At 51.4% G+C, this 18,372-nt stretch overlaps 1 protein-coding gene across 2 annotated transcripts in view; it reads right to left on the bottom strand.

The window, feature by feature from the left end:
• Window positions 1–12,485, bottom strand: part of pfdn4 (prefoldin subunit 4) — a 38,835-nt gene extending 26,350 nt beyond the window's left edge. Inside the window, exon 1 of one of the 2 annotated variants that reach the window (XR_005945048.1) lies at window positions 12,071–12,108. Coding sequence is in view for 1 of the 2 variants with exons in the window: in XM_041203800.1 (XP_041059734.1) it covers window positions 12,071–12,094 (24 nt within the window). In the remaining variant the exon portion in view is untranslated. Of the gene's footprint in view, window positions 1–12,070 lie in introns of both variants that reach the window. The other variant, XM_041203800.1, reaches the window with a different exon arrangement.
• Window positions 12,486–18,372: the final 5,887 nt, after the last annotated feature.

Raw genomic sequence — 18,372 nt, 5'->3', positions numbered from 1 at the left:
GTAGAGGATGGGTCATTAAGTATATTCAAGGCTGAGATAGACAGATTTTTAATCAGTAAGGGAATCAAGGGTTATGGGGAAAAGGCAGGAAAGTGGAGTTGAGGATTATCAGATCAGCCATGATCTCATTGAATGGCGGAGCAGACCCGATCGGCCGAATGGCCTACTTCTGCTCCTATGTCTTATGGTCTTCCACCACGACAACAGTTTCACTTTGTCTACCGTCTAGATCCTCATGACTTTAAACAGCTTTAAACCTCCTCTCGTCCTTCTCTTCTCTAAGGAGAACAACCCCAGATTTTCCAAACTATCCATATAACTGAAGTCTTGTATGTCTTTTTTCCATTCTTGTATTTTTTCCTGAACCTTCTTTAAATCCTTTATACCCTTCCTAAAGTGCCGTGTCCAGAAATTAAAATAATACTCCAGGCGAGGTCAAATCAGTGTTTTATAAAGGTTCATTATAATTTCCTTGCTTGTGTACTCAATGTCTCTATTTGGAAAGTCCAGCATCTCGCACGCATTTTTAATCACTTTCTGTCACCACTGCCTGCCACATTCAACAATTTGTGCACATATACCCCCAGGTCTCTCTCTGTTCCTGAATCCCCTACAGAATCCCCTTTAGTTAATATTTTCTCTTCTTCGTCCTACCAAAAAGTCTCACTTCACACTTCTCTGCTGTGAATTTCATCTGCAACTTGCCAAGTATTCTAGTATTTGAACTGATTCAAAAAGGTTGTTTTTTCTTCATTCAAGGGATGTCAGCATCAATTGCTAGGCCAGCATTTATTGCCCATCGAAAGGGAAAGGTAGGGCAAACAAATCCAGAGCTCCCTGGCTGAAAAAGGAGATTAAGATAAAGAAGAAAAAGTGTGCTTATGGCAGATGTCAGGTAGAGAATACAATTGAGAACCAAGAGGAATACAGATTACAGGTTCAGAGGGGAGGTCAAAAAGCATATTAGAGAAGCAAAAAGGGATTATGAGAAAAGACTGGCAGCCAACATAAAGGGGAATCCCAAAGTCTTCCAAAGGCCTATAAATAGTAAAAGGGTGGTAAAAGGAGAAGGGCTGATTAGGGATCTAAAAAGGAATTTACACATGGATGAAGGGGCATGGCTGATGTATTAAATTAATACTTTGCATCAATCTTTACCAAGGTGTTACCCAGGCCATGGTGAGAGATGAGGAAATTCTGCCACTAGGAGGCCTCAAAATTTATATGGAGGAAGTGTTGAATAGACTGTCGGTACTTAAAGCTCACAAGGCACCTAGACCGGGTGAGATGCATCCAAGGTTATTGAAGGAAGCGAGTAGAAATTGCAGGGGCACTGGCCATAATCTTTCAGTCTTCCCTAGACTCAGGTTTGTGCCAGAGGACTGAAGAATTGCAAATATTATGCTCTTGTTCAAAAAGGGTTGTAAGGATAAGCCCAGCAATTACAGACCAGTCAGTTTAACTTCCGTGATGGGCAGATTCTAGAAACAATTATTCGGGATAGAATTAGTAGTCACATGGAAAAACATGGGTTGATAAGGAAGAGTCAGCATGGATTTCTAAAGGGGAGATTGTGTTCATCTAACTTGGAATTTTTTGAAGAGGTAACAGAAAAGGTCAATGAGGGTAATTATGTTGATGTGGTGAACATGGACTTTCAAAAGGCATTAGATACAGTGCCACACAATAGATTTGTGAGAAAAGCTATTGCTCCTGGAATAAAAGGGACAGTAGCAATGTGGATACAAAATTGGCTGAAAAATAGGAAGGAGAGTGTCAATAGTCAATGGATATTTTTGGGGCTGGAAGATTTGTAGTGGAGTTCCCCAGGGGTCGGTATTGGGACCCTTGTTTTTCCAGATATATATTAATGATCTAGGACAATTTCATAGTTTGCAGATGATATGAAGCTTGGGAACATTGTGAACTACAAGGACGACGCTGTGGAACTTCAAGGGGACATAAACAAGTTGGTGGCAGATGAAATTCAATGCAGAGAAGTGTGAGGTAAAGCATTTTGGAATATGGAGAGACAATATAAAATAAGGGGTGAAATTTTGAAGGGGTTGCAGGAGCAGAAAGACTTGGGTGTATATGTGCATAGATCATTGAAGGTAGGAGGTCAGGTGGAAATAAAGCTTATGGTGTCCTGGGCTTTATTAATAGGGGCATTAGGTACAAGAGCAGGGAGGTTATGTTGAATTCATAAAAGACACTTGTTAGACCTCAGCTGGAGTACTGTGTACAGTTCTGGGCACCACACCAAAGGAAAGATGTGAATACATTGGAGAGTGCAGAAGAGATTTACAAGAATGGTTCCAGGGATAAGAAACTCCAGCTATGAGGATAGATTGGAGAGGTTGGGACTGTTCTCCTTGGAAAGAAGGCCAAGAGGAGATTTGATAGAGATGTTCAAAATCATGAGAGGGCTGGACAGGGTAGATAAGGAGAAATTGTTCCTGCTAGGAAAAGGACCAAGAACGAGAGGGCACAGATTTAAAGTGATTTGCAAAAGAAGCAAATGTGACGTGTGAAGAAAGCTTTCTCACGAGTGGTTCGGGTCTGGAATGCACTGGCTGGAAATGTGGTGGAGGCAAGTTCAATCGAGGCATTCAAGGGGGCATTAGATGTTTATTTCAATAGAAACAAGGTGCAGGGGTGTGAAGAAAAGGCAGGGCAGTGGCACTAGGTCATAATGCTCATTTGGAGAGCTGGTGCAGACACTATGTACCAAATGGCCTCCTTCTGTGCTGTTAAAATTCTGTGATTCCGTGATTCGTAATTGCCCTTGTTTAGAGGGCATTTAAGAGTCAACCACATTGCTGTGGGTCTGAGGTCACATGTAGACTAGATCTCCCTCCTTAAAAGGACATGAGTGAACCAGATGGGTTCAACATCAAACTTTTAATTCCAGACTGCCGTGCTGGGATTAAAACCAGGATCCCCAGAGCATTAAAAACAAAAATACTGCGGATGCTGGAAATCCAAAACAAAAACAGAATTACCTGGAAAAACTCAGCAGGTCTGGCAGCATCGGCGGAGAAGAAAAGAGTTGACGTTTCCAGTCCTCATGACCCTTCCACAGAACTGAGCGAATATAAGGAGGGGTGAAATATAAAACAAAAACAGAATTACCTGGAAAAACTCAGCAGGTCTGGCAGCATCGGCGGAGAAGAAAAGAGTTGACGTTTCAAGTCCTCATGACCCGAGCGGTCTCCTCTACATTGGAGAGACCAAACGTAAATTGGGCGACCGCTTTGCAGAACACCTGCAGTCTGTCCGCAAGAATGACCCAAACCTCCCTGGCATTTGCCATTTTAACACTCCAACCTGCTCTCTTGCCCACATGTCTGTCCTTGGCTTGCTGCATTGTTCCAATGAAGCCCAACGCAAACTGGAGGAACAGCACCTCATCTTCTGACTAGGCACTTTACAGCCTTCCGGTCTGAATATTGAATTCAACAACTTTAGATCATGAACTCTCTCCTTCATCCCCACCCCTTTTCTGTTTCTTCCCCCTTCCTTTTGTTTTTTCCAATAACTTATATAGATTTTTCTTTTCCCACCTATTTCCATTATTTTTAAATCTTTTATGCCCCACTAGTCTTTCCACCCCACCCCCACAAGAGCTGTACCTTGAGTGCCCTACCATCCACTCTTAATTAGCACATTCATTTAGATAATATCACTACCTTCAACACCTCTGTGTTCTTTTGTTCTTTTGTCTGTGACATCTTTTGATTATCTGCTCCTATCACTGCTTGCTTGTCTCTACAACCATACCACCACCCCCCAACTTCTCTCCCCCCCTTAAACCAGCTTATATTTCACCCCTCTCCCTATATTCGCTCAGTTCTGTGGAAGGGTCATGAGGACTCGAAACGTCAACTCTTTTCTTCTCTGCTGATGCTGCCAGACTTGCTGAGTTTTTCCAGGTAATTCTGTTTTTGTCCCCAGAGCATTAGCCTAGGTCCCTGGAATACTCGCCCACTGACAATACCACAATGCCACTGCCTCCCCCTGCTGTAGCGGTCTAACACTGCATGAAGATAAATTTAACACAAATTGATAGAGGAGAAACAATATTTCTAATTTTATGATGCAGGATTTGAAAATGGGGAACAACGAGAGTCTCAATAATGATCCTTATTCTTTGTCAAAGCTCATTTCTTCTTTGAATACTATCATGATATGAAACACAAACAAGACTATACAGCTTAATGCTACTATCGTCTCTCCCACACACCAATAATAAAAGGGGACACTCAAAATTTGGGCTTTAAAAATCCAATTGTCTTAGCACCTTCATTCTATATTCGCGTACACACACCATTAATCTATTTTGAAAGATAATTAAAGATGAGACACACCATTTATCCCATCTCTACTCCAAGTCCCCTCTTCTAGCATGCAATGTGGTTCATAAAACGACTCCAAGGTCTAGGGCTTTAATCCAAGTGTTGATTACAAGAGTGTTGCAAATTTCCAAATTATGTCCTAATTTGCATTTTCTCTAGTTTAGACTGGTTACCCTTTGGTCAACCCGCAGATATTTTCAAGATTTACCTTTTCCATTCAATCTATAAGATCATCGCTCAGCCATCACATTTCACTGTACATCCCACGGTTCTCCAGCTTTTCCTCAAAAATGAAAGCTTGAAGACCTGGGGATCGGCTTCCTAATTTTTTTACTACGCAGTATCCAAATGCTTGAATGTGGCCCTGCTTCATGGTGACCTGGTCTAGATACAGGAGTTCAAGGTGTTGGCTGACCAGAGAACTGTCCAGCTTGAGCATTACTTCCTTGGACTTGTATTTTAATTGTAAATTGGTTAACTCACTCTGTCTTTTTCAATGTTACAATGCCAGCTGATCACCCTTCTCCGTTAATGTCAACCATCGTCTTTGCATTTGGCAGGTAAGTTTACAGCAGGGTACCTTTCTTTCTGCCGGCCCTCCCCATTTATCCTGACAGAGACTACTGATACACACTGACTCACCTGCACCGGTTTTCCACAACCAACAAAGTCCTGGAATGGGACTGAAACACAGAGCACTTGGGCTCACAGGTATGCCACCACCTGAGCCATAAGTTAAACTCTTGTAACGGGGTTAACATTTGGTATAAATAGTGCATATAGAAATGTACGCACCATGAGTAGACCAAACAGAATTACCATATACACACATTTGTTAAATATTCAATATATACATTTTTGATCCCCACCCTCCCGTCAGCACCTGCATGACACAAACACTATAACCCAGGCAAACGGGAGACGTAGGAGATTCAATTTACTGGGTCCGGAACTGTCCGATTCTCTCGCCACCACCTGCCTCAGCCTGGCCGGTGCTCACATGGCCCAAGGAAACCACCCGCCTGAATTTCTCACCAATCCCACAGAGACAAAGCATGCGGGAGAGGCGGTGGGGCCCGTTTATAGGACCCAAGGCCCAGGTACCCCATCCCACTCCCGAGGCATGACTTCCGTCTGTCTCTCCCCAAAGCATCCCCCAGTCTCCTCTCTCTCCCCCTTTTTCCATCCCTCTCCCTCCCTTAGTTTCTCGCCTACCCTTCCTCCCCTCTCGCTCCTCACCCAACCTTCTCTGTCCCCTACGCTGCTATTTCTCCCTCCCCCCAGTTTGTCTTTGTATTTCCTATCCTCCATTCGCTTTCCCCTCCGTCCCACCCCTTCACCTTCTCACTCCCTCCACGTCTCTCTCTCCCTCCCCTCTCCACACCCCCTGTCTCTCCCCCTGTTCCTAATTCCATTCAGCTGCCTCTCCACCCCACATCTCGCTGCCTCTCCCCCACCCTGTGTCTCGCCTCCTCTCCCCCCAACCGTGTCTCGCCGCCTCACCCCCCTGCATCTCGCCACCTCATCCACCAGCGTCTCACTGCCTCATCCCCACCCTGCGTCTTGCCTCCTCTCCCCCTTTGTCCCTCCCATATCCTGCCACCTCACAACCCGTGTCTCACCGCCTCTCCCACACCCTGCGTCTCGCCTCCTCCCACCCCCTGCGTCTCGCCTCTTCTCTCCCCCCCCCCCACCCCACCCCCCGTGTCTCGCCTCCTCTCCCCCGCCGTGTCTTGCTACTTCAACCCCCCTGCGTTTCACTGCCTCATCCTCCAGCGTCTCGCTGCCTCATCCCCAACCTGCGTCTTGCCTCCTCCCCCCCTTGCGCCTCACCGCCTCTCCCCCTCCCATATCCTGCCACCTCACGCCCCGTGTCTCACCGCTTCTCCTGCATCCTGCGTCTCGCTGCCTCACCCCCCAACCAACCTGCGTCTTGCCGCCTCACCCCCACCAACCTGCGTCTCGCCGCCTCATCCCCACCCTGCATCTTGCCTCCTCTCCCCCCACATCTCAGCCATCTCTTCTCGCCACCTCCCACCCATCGTCCTCCCCTCGTCGCTTCTCCCTCCCTCCCTCTCTCGCCCTAGTCGATGTCTCTCCCTCACCTCGCCCTCTCTGCCGCCGCTCTCACTCCCCTCCTCACCGTCTTCCTCCCCTTTCTTGCACCACCTTACCAACTCTCATTCCCCTGTCCTGGCCCAACCTCGCTCCCCTCCCCTGTCCCACCCTCCCTCCCCTCCCCTCTTCCGCCCTCCCTCCCTCGCTCCACTTACCCTCCCTCAATCTTCCCCTCTCCCGCCCGGCCTCCCTTGTTCACCTCCCCCACACCCACCCGCCCTCCCACGCTCCCCTTCCCCTCTCCCTCCCTCAATGCCTTTCCTCTCTCCTGCCTGCCTGCCTCCCTCCCTCTCTCCTCTCCTGCCCACATTCCCTCCCCTTCCCTCCTCCTGCCCACCCTCCCTCGAGCCCCTTTCCCCTCTCTCACCTGCCCTCCCATGATACATTTCCCCGCTCCCACCGGCCCTCCCACGCCACCGTCTCCTCTCCTCCCCTTAGCCCTCCCCCCTCGCTCCCCTTGCCATCTCCCGCCCGCACTCCCCCCTTCCATCCTCCCGGCCGTCCTTCCTCACTCCCCTTCCCCTCTCCCACCTGTCCTCCCTCTTTCCCATTCCCCTCTCCCGTCTGCCATCCCGTTCCCCGCTCCTGCCCTCGCTCCCCTTCCTCTCTCTCACCCGCACTCCGTCCCTCTCGCTTGCCCCTTCCCTCATCCCCTCTCTCTCTCATTCGCCCCCTCTCTCTTGTTTGCCCCTTCCTTCGCTCGCCCCTGCCCACGCCCGCCTCTGGCCTGGCCCCTTCCCTCGCCCCCTCTCTCCAGTGCGCCACTTCCCTCGCACCCTCTCTCAATCGCCCCTTCCCTCGCCACCTCTCTCAATCGCCACTTCCCTCGCCCCCTCTCTCTCGCTCGCCCCTTCCTTCGCCCCCTCACTCTCTCACTCGCCCCCTCACTCTCTCGCTCGCCCCTTCCTTCGCCCCCTCACTCTCTCGCTCGCCCCTTCCTTCGCCCCCTCACTCTCTCGCTCGCCCCTTCCTTCGCCCCCTCACTCTCTCGCTCGCCCCTTCCTTCGCCCCCTCACTCTCTCGCTCGCCCCTTCCCTCGCCCCCTCACTCTCTCGCTCGCCCCTTCCCTCGCCCCCTCACTCTCTCGCTCGCCCCTTCCCTCGCCCCCTCACTCTCTCGCTCGCCCCTTCCCTCGCCCCCTCACTCTCTCGCTCGCCCCTTCCCTCGCCCCCTCACTCTCTCGCTCGCCCCTTCCCTCGCCCCCTCTCTCTCGCTCGCCCCTTCCCTCGCCCCCTCTCTCTCGCTCGCCCCTTCCCTCGCCCCCTCACTCTCTCGCTCGCCCCTTCCCTCGCCCCCTCACTCTCTCGCTCGCCCCTTCCCTCGCCCCCTCACTCTCTCGCTCGCCCCTTCCCTCGCCCCCTCACTCTCTCGCTCGTCCCTTCCCTCGCTCACTCTCTCGCTCGTCCCTTCCCTCGCCCACTCTCTTGCTCGTCCCTTCCCTCGCCCACTCTCTCGCTCGTCCCTTCCCTCGCCCACTCTCTCGCTCGTCCCTTCCCTCGCCCACTCTCTCTCGCCCCTTCCCTTGCCCCTCTCTTACTCGCCCCTTCCCTCACCCCCCCATCCCGCCTCTCTCTCTTGCTCGCCCTTCCGCCTCTCTCTCTCTCACTATCCCATTTACCCACCTTTCCCTTTCACCGTCTCTCTCTTCCCCCACCTCTTCCTTCCCTCGTCTCTCTCCTCCATCTTCTCCCCCTCCCCCACCCCTTCCTCTCCCCCTTTCTCTACCTCTCCCCCCTTCCTCTCCCACTCCCCCCTTCCTCTCCCACTCCCCCCCCTTTCTCTACCTCTCACTCCCTCCTTCTCACCCCTCCCCTCTCCCTCCCCCTTCTCTCCCTCTCTCTCCCCCCTCCCCACTCTCCCCCCTCCCCACTCTCCCCACTCTCCCCCCTCCCCACTCTCCCCCCTCCCCACTCTCCCCCCTCCCCACTCTCCCCACTCCCCCCACTCTCCCCCCTCCCCACTCTCCCCCCTCCCCACTCTCCCCCCTCCCCACTCTCCCCCTTCCCCACTCTCCCCCTCTCTCTCCGTCTCCCCTCTCACTTCTCTCTCCCTCTCCCCCCTCCTCCTATCTCCCCCTCCCCCCCTCTCTCTCTCTCTCACCCCCTCCCCCTCACCTCTCTCTCCCCACCTCCCCAGGCATGATTTCTATCTGTCTCTCCCCAAAGCATCCCGTAGTCTTCCCCCCTCCACCCCCCCTCCCCCTCTCTCTCCCCCTCCCCCGCCCCCTCTCTCTCCCTCCCCCTGTCTCGTTTGCCCCTTCCTTCGCCCCCTCTCTCCAGTGCGCCACTTCCCTCGCACCCTCTCTCAATCGCCCCTTCCCTCACCACCTCTCTCGATTGCCACTTCCCTCGCCCCCTCTCTCTCGTTCGCCACTTCCCTCGCCCCCTCTCTCTCGTTCACCCCTTCCTTCACCCCCTCTCTCTCGTTCGCCCCTTCCTTCGCCCCCTCACTCTCTCGCTCGCCCCTTCCTTCGCCCCCTCACTCTCTCACTCGCTCCTTCCCTCGCCCACTCTCTCGCTCATCCCTTCCCTTGCCCACTCTCTCTCTCGTCCCTTCCCTCACCCACTCTCTCTCGCCCCTTTCCTGGCCCCTCTCTTGCTCGCCCCTTCTCTCACCTCCCATCCCGCCTCTCTTGCTCGCCCTTCCACCTCTCTCTCTCACTATCCCATTTACCGCCCTTTCCCTTTCACCATCTCTCTCTTCCCCCTCCTCTTCCTTCCCTCGTCTCTCTCCTCCCTCTTCTCCCCCTCCCCCACCCCTTCCTCTCCCCCTTCCTCTCCCACTCCCCCCCCTTCCTCTACCACTCCCCCCCTTCCTCTACCACTCCCCCCCTTCTTCTCACCCCTCCCCTCTCCCTCCCCCTCCCCCTCCCCCTTCCGCTCCCCCTTCTCTCCATCTCCCACCCCCCCTCTCTCTCCGCCTCCTCCTCTCCCCCCTCCCCACTCTCCCCCTCTCTCTCTCTGTCTCCCCTCTCACTTCTCTCTCCCTCCCCCCTCTCCTCTCTCTCCCCCCTCCTCTCTCTCCCCCCTCCCCCTCACCTCTCTCTCCCCCTCCTCTCTCTCCCCCCTCCCCCTCACCTCTCTCTCCCCCTCCTCTCTCTCCCCCCCTCCCCCTCACCTCTCTCTCCCCCCTCCCCCTCACCTCTCTCTCCCCCTCTCTCTCCCCCCTCCCCCTCACCTCTCTCTCCCCCTCTCTCTCCCCCCTCCCCCTTCACCTCCCTCTCTCTCCCCCCCTCCCCCTTCACCTCCCTCTCTCTCCCCCCCTCCCCTTCACCTCCCTCTCTCTCCCCCCCTCCCCTTCACCTCCCTCTCTCTCTCCCCCCTCCCCCTCACCTCCCTCTCTCTCTCCCCCCTCCCCCTTCACCTCCCTCTCTCTCTCCCCCCTCCCCCTTCACCTCCCTCCCTCTCTCCCCCCTCCCCCTTCACCTCCCTCCCTCTCTACCCCCTCCTCCCCCTCCCTCTCTACCCCCTCCCCCTTCACCTCCCTCTCTCCCCCCCCTCCCCCTTCACCTCCCTCTCTCCCCCCCCTCCCCCTTCACCTCCCTCTCTCCCCCCCCTCCCCCTTCACCTCCCTCTCTCTCCCCCCCTCCCCCTTCACCTCCCTCTCTCTCCCCCCTCCCCCTTCACCTCCCTCTCTCTCCCCCCTCCCCCTTCACCTCCCTCTCTCTCCCCCTCCCCCTTCACCTCCCTCTCTCTCCCCCCTTCCCCTTCACCTCCCTCTCTCTCCCCCCTCCCCCTTCACCTCCCTCTCTCTCCCCCCTCCCCCTTCACCTCCCTCTCTCCCCCCTCCCCCTTCACCTCCCTCTCTCCCCCCTCCCCCTTCACCTCCCTCTCTCTCCCCCCTCCCCCTTCACCTCCCTCTCTCTCCCCCCCTCCCCCTTCACCTCCCTCTCTCTCCCCCCTCCCCCTTCACCTCCCTCTCTCCCCCCCCTCCCCCTTCACCTCCCTCTCTCCCCCCCCTCCCCCTTCACCTCCCTCTCTCCCCCCCCTCCCCCTTCACCTCCCTCTCTCCCCCCCCTCCCCCTTCACCTCCCTCTCTCCCCCCCCTCCCCCTTCACCTCCCTCTCTCCCCCCCCTCCCCCTTCACCTCCCTCTCTCCCCCCCCTCCCCCTTCACCTCCCTCTCTCCCCCCCCTCCCCCTTCACCTCCCTCTCTCCCCCCCCTCCCCCTTCACCTCCCTCTCTCCCCCCCTCCCCCTTCACCTCCCTCTCTCCCCCCCTCCCCCTTCACCTCCCTCTCTCCCCCCCCTCCCCCTTCACCTCCCTCTCTCCCCCCTCCCCCTTCACCTCCCTCTCTCCCCCCTCCCCCTTCACCTCCCTCTCTCTCCCCCTCCCCCTTCACCTCCCTCTCTCTCCCCCCCTCCCCCTTCACCTCCCTCTCTCTCCCCCCTCCCCCTTCACCTCCCTCTCTCCCCCCCCTCCCCCTTCACCTCCCTCTCTCCCCCCCCTCCCCCTTCACCTCCCTCTCTCCCCCCCCTCCCCCTTCACCTCCCTCTCTCCCCCCCCCTCCCCCTTCACCTCCCTCTCTCCCCCCCCTCCCCCTTCACCTCCCTCTCTCCCCCCCCTCCCCCTTCACCTCCCTCTCTCCCCCCCCTCCCCCTTCACCTCCCTCTCTCCCCCCCCTCCCCCTTCACCTCCCTCTCTCCCCCCCCCTCCCCCTTCACCTCCCTCTCTCCCCCCCCTCCCCCTTCACCTCCCTCTCTCCCCCCCCTCCCCCTTCACCTCCCTCTCTCCCCCCCTCCCCCTTCACCTCCCTCTCTCCCCCCCCTCCCCCTTCACCTCCCTCTCTCCCCCCCCCTCCCCCTTCACCTCCCTCTCTCCCCCCCCTCCCCCTTCACCTCCCTCTCTCCCCCCCCTCCCCCTTCACCTCCCTCTCTCCCCCCCCTCCCCCTTCACCTCCCTCTCTCCCCCCCCCCTCCCCCTTCACCTCCCTCTCTCCCCCCCCCTCCCCCTTCACCTCCCTCTCTCCCCCCCCCCTCCCCCTTCACCTCCCTCTCTCCCCCCCCCTCCCCCTTCACCTCCCTCTCTCCCCCCCCCCTCCCCCTTCACCTCCCTCTCTCCCCCCCCCCTCCCCCTTCACCTCCCTCTCTCCCCCCCCCTCCCCCTCCCCCTTCACCTCCCTCTCTCCCCCCCCTCCCCCTTCACCTCCCTCTCTCTCCTCCCTCCCCAGGCATGATTTCTATCTGTCTCTCCCCAAAGCATCCCGTAGTCTCCCCCCTCCGCTCCTCTCCCCCCCCTCCCCCCCCCACCCCGCTCCTCTCCCCCCCTCCCCCCCCCACCCCGCTCCTCTCCCCCCCCTCCCCCCCCCCACCCCGCTCCTCTCCCCCCCTCCCCCCCCCCACCCCGCTCCTCTCCCCCCCTCCCCCCCCCCACCCCGCTCCTCTCCCCCCCTCCCCCCCCCCACCCCGCTCCTCTCCCCCCCTCCCCCCCCACCCCCGCGCTCCCCACCCCCCGCTCCTCTCCCCCCCTCTCCCCCCACCCCCGCGCTCCCCACCCCCCGCTCCTCTCCCCCCCTCTCCCCCCACCCCCGCGCTCCCCACCCCCCGCTCCTCTCCGCCCGCCCGCCTGCCTGCCTCTTTTTCTCTCTCACACTCACCGCTTTCTTCATGGTGGCGGCCATTTTCTGGACTCTCCCACTCCGGTTTCCCCTGATCCGGATCCTGATCCTGATCCCGGTTGACGGTCGCCGTTTCGGCTCCAGTGGCACAAACTCGGTTCCCGCGGCCACTTTCCACTTTTAATTCTCGTCGGCGGCGGGAAAGCCCCGACTCCTTGGATAAATTCGACATTTACCCAAACTGACAAAATGGTACCTTCCCTTTAAAGGGATCAACACCATTAAAGGGCACCTTAAACCAGCTTATATTTCAACTCTTTCTTGGACTCGAACTCAAGTTCTGTCGAAGGGTCATGAGGACTCGAAACGTCAACTCTTTTCTTCTCCGCCGATGCTGCCAGACCTGCTGAGTTTTTCCAGGTAATTCTGTTTTTGTTTTACCATTAAAGGGCACGGTGCTGCGTTATGCCGACATCACGTGTATGTCGACCCAGAGCTGCATCAATGGCATTTACCCTGGAACTAAATATTTCTTTCAGCAGCAGCAGCAAAAGTTGGTGCATATTGACTGTTCGAATTACATAAATTTTGAAGAAAGTTCTGATATTTTCTATCACATTCAGCGTTCCCAGAGACTTACAATGAATTAACTGTTGCACACATATGTTTAGATGAAAAATACAGAAACATTAAACTGTCCATATATTTTGATACGAAAGTATGTTGGTCAAATAATTCATCATTTGCTTTTTCCCTGTATGTTATATTTCCCCCTATGTTGATACTCATGTGCATTTATATGTGAACACAAATGAAGCAAATCAAGAAACATTGATCTTAAAGTTACAGGATGTAGAATCATTGTACAAGCAGTTAACATATTTATCTGAGATTTCACTAAAACAATACTGTTATAGAGTTGATTTCCCAAACAACTTTTCTTAGTGGACATATTTAACTTTATTTACAAGACAGCAGCTGCATCTACGCACATACATCAAACTCCCTAACTGAAGAACTCATTCTACAAGAGGCTCCCCACGCTGGATTACACAGATCATGTGATCTTACAGCACAAGATTATTCTTAAAACTATAGTTCTACATTTATCCAAATTATAATACTACATTCCTCCCCTTTTAACTTTTCTGTATTTTTTTTATTTATTTCATGACATTGCAATATTTATGCAAGTCATGAAATAAAGTTCAGTCTTTCAGGTGGTTTCCTGATCCATGTGCAATGTCACAGCTCCACGACTTCCGATTCTCTTGCAGGAACCATATCCTCTGGAACTGCATTAACATCAGGTACCTCATTGGGCACATGCAGTTCAGTGTCTTCGACAGTCTCTGACAGAGACATTGGGCATGTCTGTCCTGGGTTGAGCAACTTCAACAGGAACTGCTGGTTCAGCAATGGTTACAGGTGGAACATCATTTTGATGGGGTACTTCCCTTTTTTTTAAATGATCCACATGCTTACGGGTGATCTGGCCCTCCACTTCCACATGGTACAACAATGGGCCAGTCACAGAGGTTACTTTACCAGGTAACAACTTCAGTTCTCCACCAACATTCTTTACATATACTGCTCCTCCAACAGTAAATTGACACTCACCACTATGCAAATCATGAGTCACTTTTTGGTTCACTTAACTTTTCTCCACCTTCCCCAAACCGCAGCCCCCCCCGCCCCCCCAAAGTTGTGAAGTATTAGGCTTAGTCTTGTCCGAAGACGGTGCCTCATTCGTAATTCTGCAGGCATTGTCCCTGTCATAGTTTGGGGGGTTGGCCTGTGGTGAAATAGGAAATAAGCAAGTCTAATTTCCAACAATTCACCTGTTATCTTTTTCATTCCCGCCTTAAAAAGTTTTTACTGCTCTTTTCACCAGTCCGTTTGATGACGGATAGTGCGGTGCGGTCTTCAGGTGGTTGATACCATTGATGCTGTCAAATTGTTGAAACTCAGTGCTCGTAAATACAGTACCATTATCTGAGACAATTACTTCTGGGACTCCATAGATGGTTAAACTCTGACGTAGTCCTTCTATAGTAGCGCCTGACTCTGGTGACTTTACCTCATAAACATCTAACCACTTGGAATGAGCATCTATAATTAGTAGAAACATGGTTCCAAGGAAAGGACCAATGTAATCTATGTGTAATCGCACCCAGGATCGTGTCAGGACTAAGACGGTCAAGAAAGCCGCCCGAGTGATCATAGAGAAATACTACACCTGCCTTGGCAATGACTTCCACACCAAAAAAAGGGTCTGCGAGGAGATTGCCATCATCCCCAGCAAGAAACTTAAAAACTTCGGGTCTACCAGGACCCTCCTATGGGTGTAATGCGGCCGCCACTGGCAACTTTGCACACAGTTTTTTACCACCCTTTCAATATCACTGTCCATTTCCGGCCACCAAAGATAACTTTGCGCTATCGTCTTCATTTGTGAGATTCCTGGATGGGCACTATGTAGCTCTGCTAAGAGTGGTTCGCTTCCTTGTGAAGGAACTACTACTTGTGCACCCCATAACAGAATACCATCCTGACTGCTCATCTTGTGTCTTTGGTTGAAAAGTGGCTTCAATTCACCAGAGACCAGTCCCTGGGACCTACCATGTAACTCTTGGTTTCTTGCTTGAGGCAGGACTGGATCATGATTCGCCCAGTTTCTTACCTGTCTGGCACAGACTGGTGAGGGAAATTCATCAGTAACACAAGTCCTTGGGGAATTGGGATGTGGTCATTGTTTTCTTGCAAAGGAAGGTTACTTAGTGCATCGGCATTTGTTATATGAACCCCTGGTCTATGTGCAAAGGTGAATTTATATGCTGCCTAAATTAGGGCTCATTTTTGTATTTTTGCAGAAGCTATGGGAGGTATAGCCTATTCCTCGCTAAACAGACCCAAAAGTGGTCTGTGGTCTGATACTATCGTGAAATGTCATCTATGCGCGTATTGGTGGAATTTTTTTTACACCAAAAATAATTGGCAGATCTTCCTTTTCGATCTGAGAATATCCTTTTTCAGTTATGTTAAATGCCCTGGATACATAGCCTATCTGTGCCACCATCCATTTTGTGAAATAGTACCGCCCCCCCACTCCTTCGGGGGACACATCACTGGTTAGCACCAATTCCTTTGTCTGGTCATAATGCAAACTTGAACAAATTTGAAGGGTTTAAGAGCTGTTTTACTTTCATGAAGGCTTCTTCTTGGGGTGACTTCCAAAACCGTCATTGTTTTTTCTCTTAGCAATGAATGTAGAGAGGCTAGAACTGTTGATAAATTTGGCAGAAATCACCCATAATAATTTACCATCCCTAAAAACGATTTAAGTTCAGAGATGTTCTTAGGTGCAGGTGCCTCTCTTATTGCTTTAATATTCTCTTCAACAGGGTGTAACCCTTGGTTATCTACCCACTGGCCCTAATAAATGCTTTCATTTGCCTGAAAAGTACATTTTTCCTTCTTCAGCTGCACTCCTGCTTCTAAAAATCATTTCAGGACTTCCTCTAGGTTAGCCAAGTGTTCCTTTTCAGTGAATCTGGTTATCACTACATTCTCCAGGTAGACCATAACTTGAGGTAGTTCCTGTAGTAAACTCTCCATCATCCTCTGAAAAATGGCACAGGCAGAAGAAACACCAAAGGGCAGGCATGTACATTGATATAACCCTTTGTGAGTATTTATGGTCACAAATTCCAGGGAGGCATCATCCAGCTCCAGTTGCTGATATGCTTGACTTATGTCAAGCTTTGTATACGTTGTCTCTCCTGCTGGTTTGGCATATAGGTCTTCAACCTTGGGAATAGGTTACCTGTCTAGTGTGGCTGCTTTGTTGACCATTACTTTGTTGTCCCCGCAGATCCATGGATGTTGCCCACTCTGAGAACTGAACTGTTTTTATGACACCCAGCCTCTCTAGCTGGTTCAACTCAGCATCAACCTTCTCTCGCAGGGCATAGGGCATTGGTCTTGCTTTCAAGAAGCGAGGGGTTGCTCCTGGGTCCACGTAAATCTTGGCCTGTAGGCCTTGGATTTTTCCCAGTTCACCCTTGAAGACAGTGTCATTTTTTTTTAGCAGCTCTGGCAGTCCTTCTGCTCTCAACTGGAAGATTTAATTTAATCTCTTTCAACCAATCACATACTAGAAGGCTTGGTCAATCACCTTATACCACCATCGCTGGCAGCTCTGCCGATTGGTGTCTATAATGAACAGTTGCTCTGGTGATATCTTTTTCCTTGGATTTCTTCACCTGTGCATGTTTTCAACTTGGCAGATGTTTGTTCTAAATTTAGTTGTTGATCACCTTTATTTAAATATCTGAAAGTGTGTTCTCCTATTACAGTGGTAGAAGCACAAGTGTCTACTTCCATTTTAAAGGGTTTACCTTTCACTTGCAAAGTAACAATAATTGACTCGGTCTTCCCAACTTTCATGTTGAATAGTGAATAAATGTCAGAATTGTTTATGGCTCTTCTACACTATATACTTCATTGGAGTTAGATTGTTTTTTGGAGGTCCGTTTAAATCTCACTTTGCAATGCCTTTTCTGTGACAAAAATAACACTACTTTTTAAAATCACCAATCGTTAGAAGTGTGATTGTTTCCATGTCGATAAAAATTAGTTTTCAACTTTGTTGGTAAGTTGTTTCCTCTCATTTTCGGTTAGCGGGGGCTGTTTCCCATTTCGCAATGGAGTCCTGGCATTTCGCGCCAATTTCAACTGATTGTTCCCACCCGACTAAGAGAATGGCACCATTTTGCGCCCTTTAAATTGCTTGTGAATCCCTTACAGTGCTTTCCATCGCAAGCACTATTTCTAATGCTTTTTCAAAATCCAGATTAATTTCAGTCAACAATCTTCGATGAATATCACGCCACATATTGAATGACCCATGAGCATGTCATTCAGGGTTTCACTGAAATCCATTAGTTGTTTTAATTTCATCACATAGGTAACAATGGTCTTCCCCGGGTCTCTGTTCCATGAATTTAACCTGAACCGCTGCATTGTGACTGAGGGCTTGGGTTGAAAATGTTCCTTAATGAGGTCTACTAATTCACTAAAAGTCTGGGGCACTGGGGGCCATCAAGATTCAAATTAAACTGTAGGTTTTGCATCCACAAATACTCAGGAGAATTGCTCTCCTCTTTTCCTCTCCTATGATTTCATTGGCTTGAAAGTAGAATGCTAGACATTCTATATATTGAGTGCAATTGTCCATTGCTAGCTCAAAGGGATCTATTCTGCCAAGCTGTGGCATTTCGGATGAGTATATCTTCTTTTTCTTTTAAATGAACTTAGATATTCACAATCACTGTGCAAGGCACAGCACCAAATCTGATTTATCCTTGTCACCAGTTTGTTATGGAGTTGATCTTCCAGACAATTTTTCTTAGTGGAAACAATTAACTTTATATACAAGACAGCAGCAGCAACTACACACATACATCAAACTCCATAACTAAAGAAGAACTCCCTCTGTTAGAGGTTCCCTGCACTGGAAACACATTGGTTTACACAGATCATGCGATCTTACAACACAGGATTATACTTCAATTTCACAGTTTGTGGATGATATGAAGCTTAAGAGTGTTGTGAACTGCAAGGAGGAGGGTGTGGAACTTCAAAAAGACATAGACAAGTTGGTGGAGTGGGTAGATAGGTGGCAGATGAATTTCAATGCAGAGAAGTGTGAGGTGATGCATTTTGGTAGGAAGAACATGGACAGACAATATAAAATAAGGAGTGGAATTTTGAAGGAGGTGCAGGAGCAGAAAGATTTGCATGTACATGCGCATAGATCATTGAAGGTGGCAGGATGGTTGAAGAGAGCAATTAATAATGCATATAGTATCCTGGGCTTTATTAATAGAGGCATAGAGTACATTTCCCATCAGTAGAATTTCATTTTTTAGCTCATTTTTTAAAAGAGATGTTGGCCCACATATTAATGTGAGTTGGAATTCTGAACCTCACAAGTGAAGTCAGTGTGTCAGATTCTCCAATTTAGGCTTATTTGAAATTGAAGTTTGAATCAAGTCTGCCCTCAGAATTTATAATTTCCATGCTGTCCATTGGGCATGATGTACACTCGCATAACGTAATCCCCTAAAGGTACAACATAGAAATGGAATTTTGAGGAGCCAGGACATTTTTTTTTCAAGATGCATGTACAGGCAGCAAGGGAAGAGGGAGAAGAATAGCCTTAGTAATTATGAATGAAATCACTTCAATCAGAGTGGATACAATGAGAGGTATGTAAGCAACAGGGATGTTATGGGCTAATGAATAATTAGGGTTTAAGACTGTAGTGGAAGCAGTTG

This window comes from Carcharodon carcharias, chromosome 14 (assembly GCF_017639515.1).
Source record: "Carcharodon carcharias isolate sCarCar2 chromosome 14, sCarCar2.pri, whole genome shotgun sequence".
Taxonomy (NCBI): domain Eukaryota; kingdom Metazoa; phylum Chordata; class Chondrichthyes; order Lamniformes; family Lamnidae; genus Carcharodon; species Carcharodon carcharias.
The sequence above is the reverse complement of the archived record's forward strand: the minus strand, read 5'-3'. Positions and strand labels throughout refer to the sequence as shown.